Below are 1,531 nucleotides of genomic sequence, written 5' to 3'. Positions count from 1 at the left end.
TGTGTGTGTGTGTAGGTATCTATGTCCATGTGTGTGTATGTATGTATATATATATATATATATATATATAAAAAAGCATTTGTTACACAAACACCATTATTACTTGTAACACATGAAGAAACACTTTTTGGTTGTGACTAAAGGAAATTATTGAATGTATCTGAAGTATAACATACATACACACACACACACACGCACACGCACACACACACACACACACTCTCTCTCTCTCTCTTTCTCCCCCCATTTAGTATTGTTGGTAGCCTGTTATTTCACAAAACAGCTCCAGGACTCTGTTTTGCCAATTACTTCTCAGAGATGGTTGATAAGGTCTAAACAAGTTTAGAAACTGTCTGAGGTGGCTTCAAAGTTTTTTTTTTTTTTCCCTAGAATGGAAAGTCTCTGCCATTATTGGATTCTCTCATCGTGTTCTTAATGTTTTGTTATGTTGTTATTTTCACCTCGTCACTATTCCTAACATTTGCTAAAATTCAAGAATTCAGTTCCTGGGAAAGTCAACTAAGAGGTGGGTGGGGGGCTTCTTGATCCAGCCAATTAACCATTTTGTTACCATATTTCTGTTAAATTGCAAAGCCTTTGTTTATAATTTATTTTGAAAATAATTTAGTCGAATAACTGCTATTCTTAATATGGAGTTTGGGACGTAATTTAACGAGGTAGATTTTAATTTAGATCGTTTTGAAACAGGAAATTTGTATCATGGAACCATGGGCAGTCTTGGACAGGTTGGTATCAAAAAGGTCAAAATACAAGATTTTCCCACTGTGACTGTGAGGTGCTGACCTCAGTGTTACAAGTTCTAATCTTTGTAGCAACCTTCACAATGTTACAGAAAATGTTCATGTCTTTTGTTTAAAAATCTTGACATCTAGACCAGTAGTACCATCCATCCTTCTATGACAATTTTCTCATTGAATTGGCACGAGTATATTACAGGTACCAGTTTTTATTTATTCATTGAGCCCTTACAACTACAGAATGCAAACTGTATAAAGCTGGCTTGGTGCTTTATGTTCTTCAATTTCTGATTCTCTAAGAATCCGAGACAATCACTTAATCTGGCAGTTCCACCATTTTCTAACAAGTCTCTGACCATTAAACCAAACAAGTGTTCCTCTCTCTGTCCATCTGATTTCCTCTCTCTACCCCTTCCTCCCTGCTGTGTATTTCAGTAGTATTGTGGATTAATTAGTATAATAATTATCAGCTGGTAATTAGAGTAAAATGTCGTTATTTTTACATTGCAGTGGAATTCTAGTCCCTGGAGGCTTTGGCATCCGCGGAACAAATGGCAAAATCCAGGCCGCTAAATGGGCTCGAATGAACAAAATTCCATATTTGGGTATGTAAATCATCTTAGGTTATTCTACTACTCCCCGCCCTCTGGTCTCCTCCCCGCCCTCTGGTTTCCACCCTCTGCCTCTCACTCTGTTTGTCTCCTCCCTCTCGCTGTGTTTGTCTCCTCCCTCTCGCTGTGTTTGTCTCCTCCCTCTCGCTCGGTTTGTCTCCT

At 38.2% G+C, this 1,531-nt stretch overlaps 1 protein-coding gene across 1 annotated transcript in view; it reads left to right on the top strand.

Annotated features, from left to right (window-relative positions):
• Positions 1-1,531, top strand: part of LOC106873501 (CTP synthase 2) — a 51,109-nt gene that overhangs the window by 36,049 nt on the left and 13,529 nt on the right. Inside the window, exon 11 of the mRNA XM_052975684.1 lies at positions 1,269-1,363. Within this exon, the coding sequence (XP_052831644.1) occupies positions 1,269-1,363 (95 nt within the window). The remainder of the gene's footprint in view (positions 1-1,268; positions 1,364-1,531) is intronic.

Source organism: Octopus bimaculoides, chromosome 22 (assembly GCF_001194135.2).
Source record: "Octopus bimaculoides isolate UCB-OBI-ISO-001 chromosome 22, ASM119413v2, whole genome shotgun sequence".
In the NCBI taxonomy this organism is placed as follows: Eukaryota; Metazoa; Mollusca; class Cephalopoda; order Octopoda; family Octopodidae; genus Octopus; species Octopus bimaculoides.
Note: the sequence above shows the minus strand (reverse complement) of the source record. Positions and strands in the feature narration are given on the sequence as shown.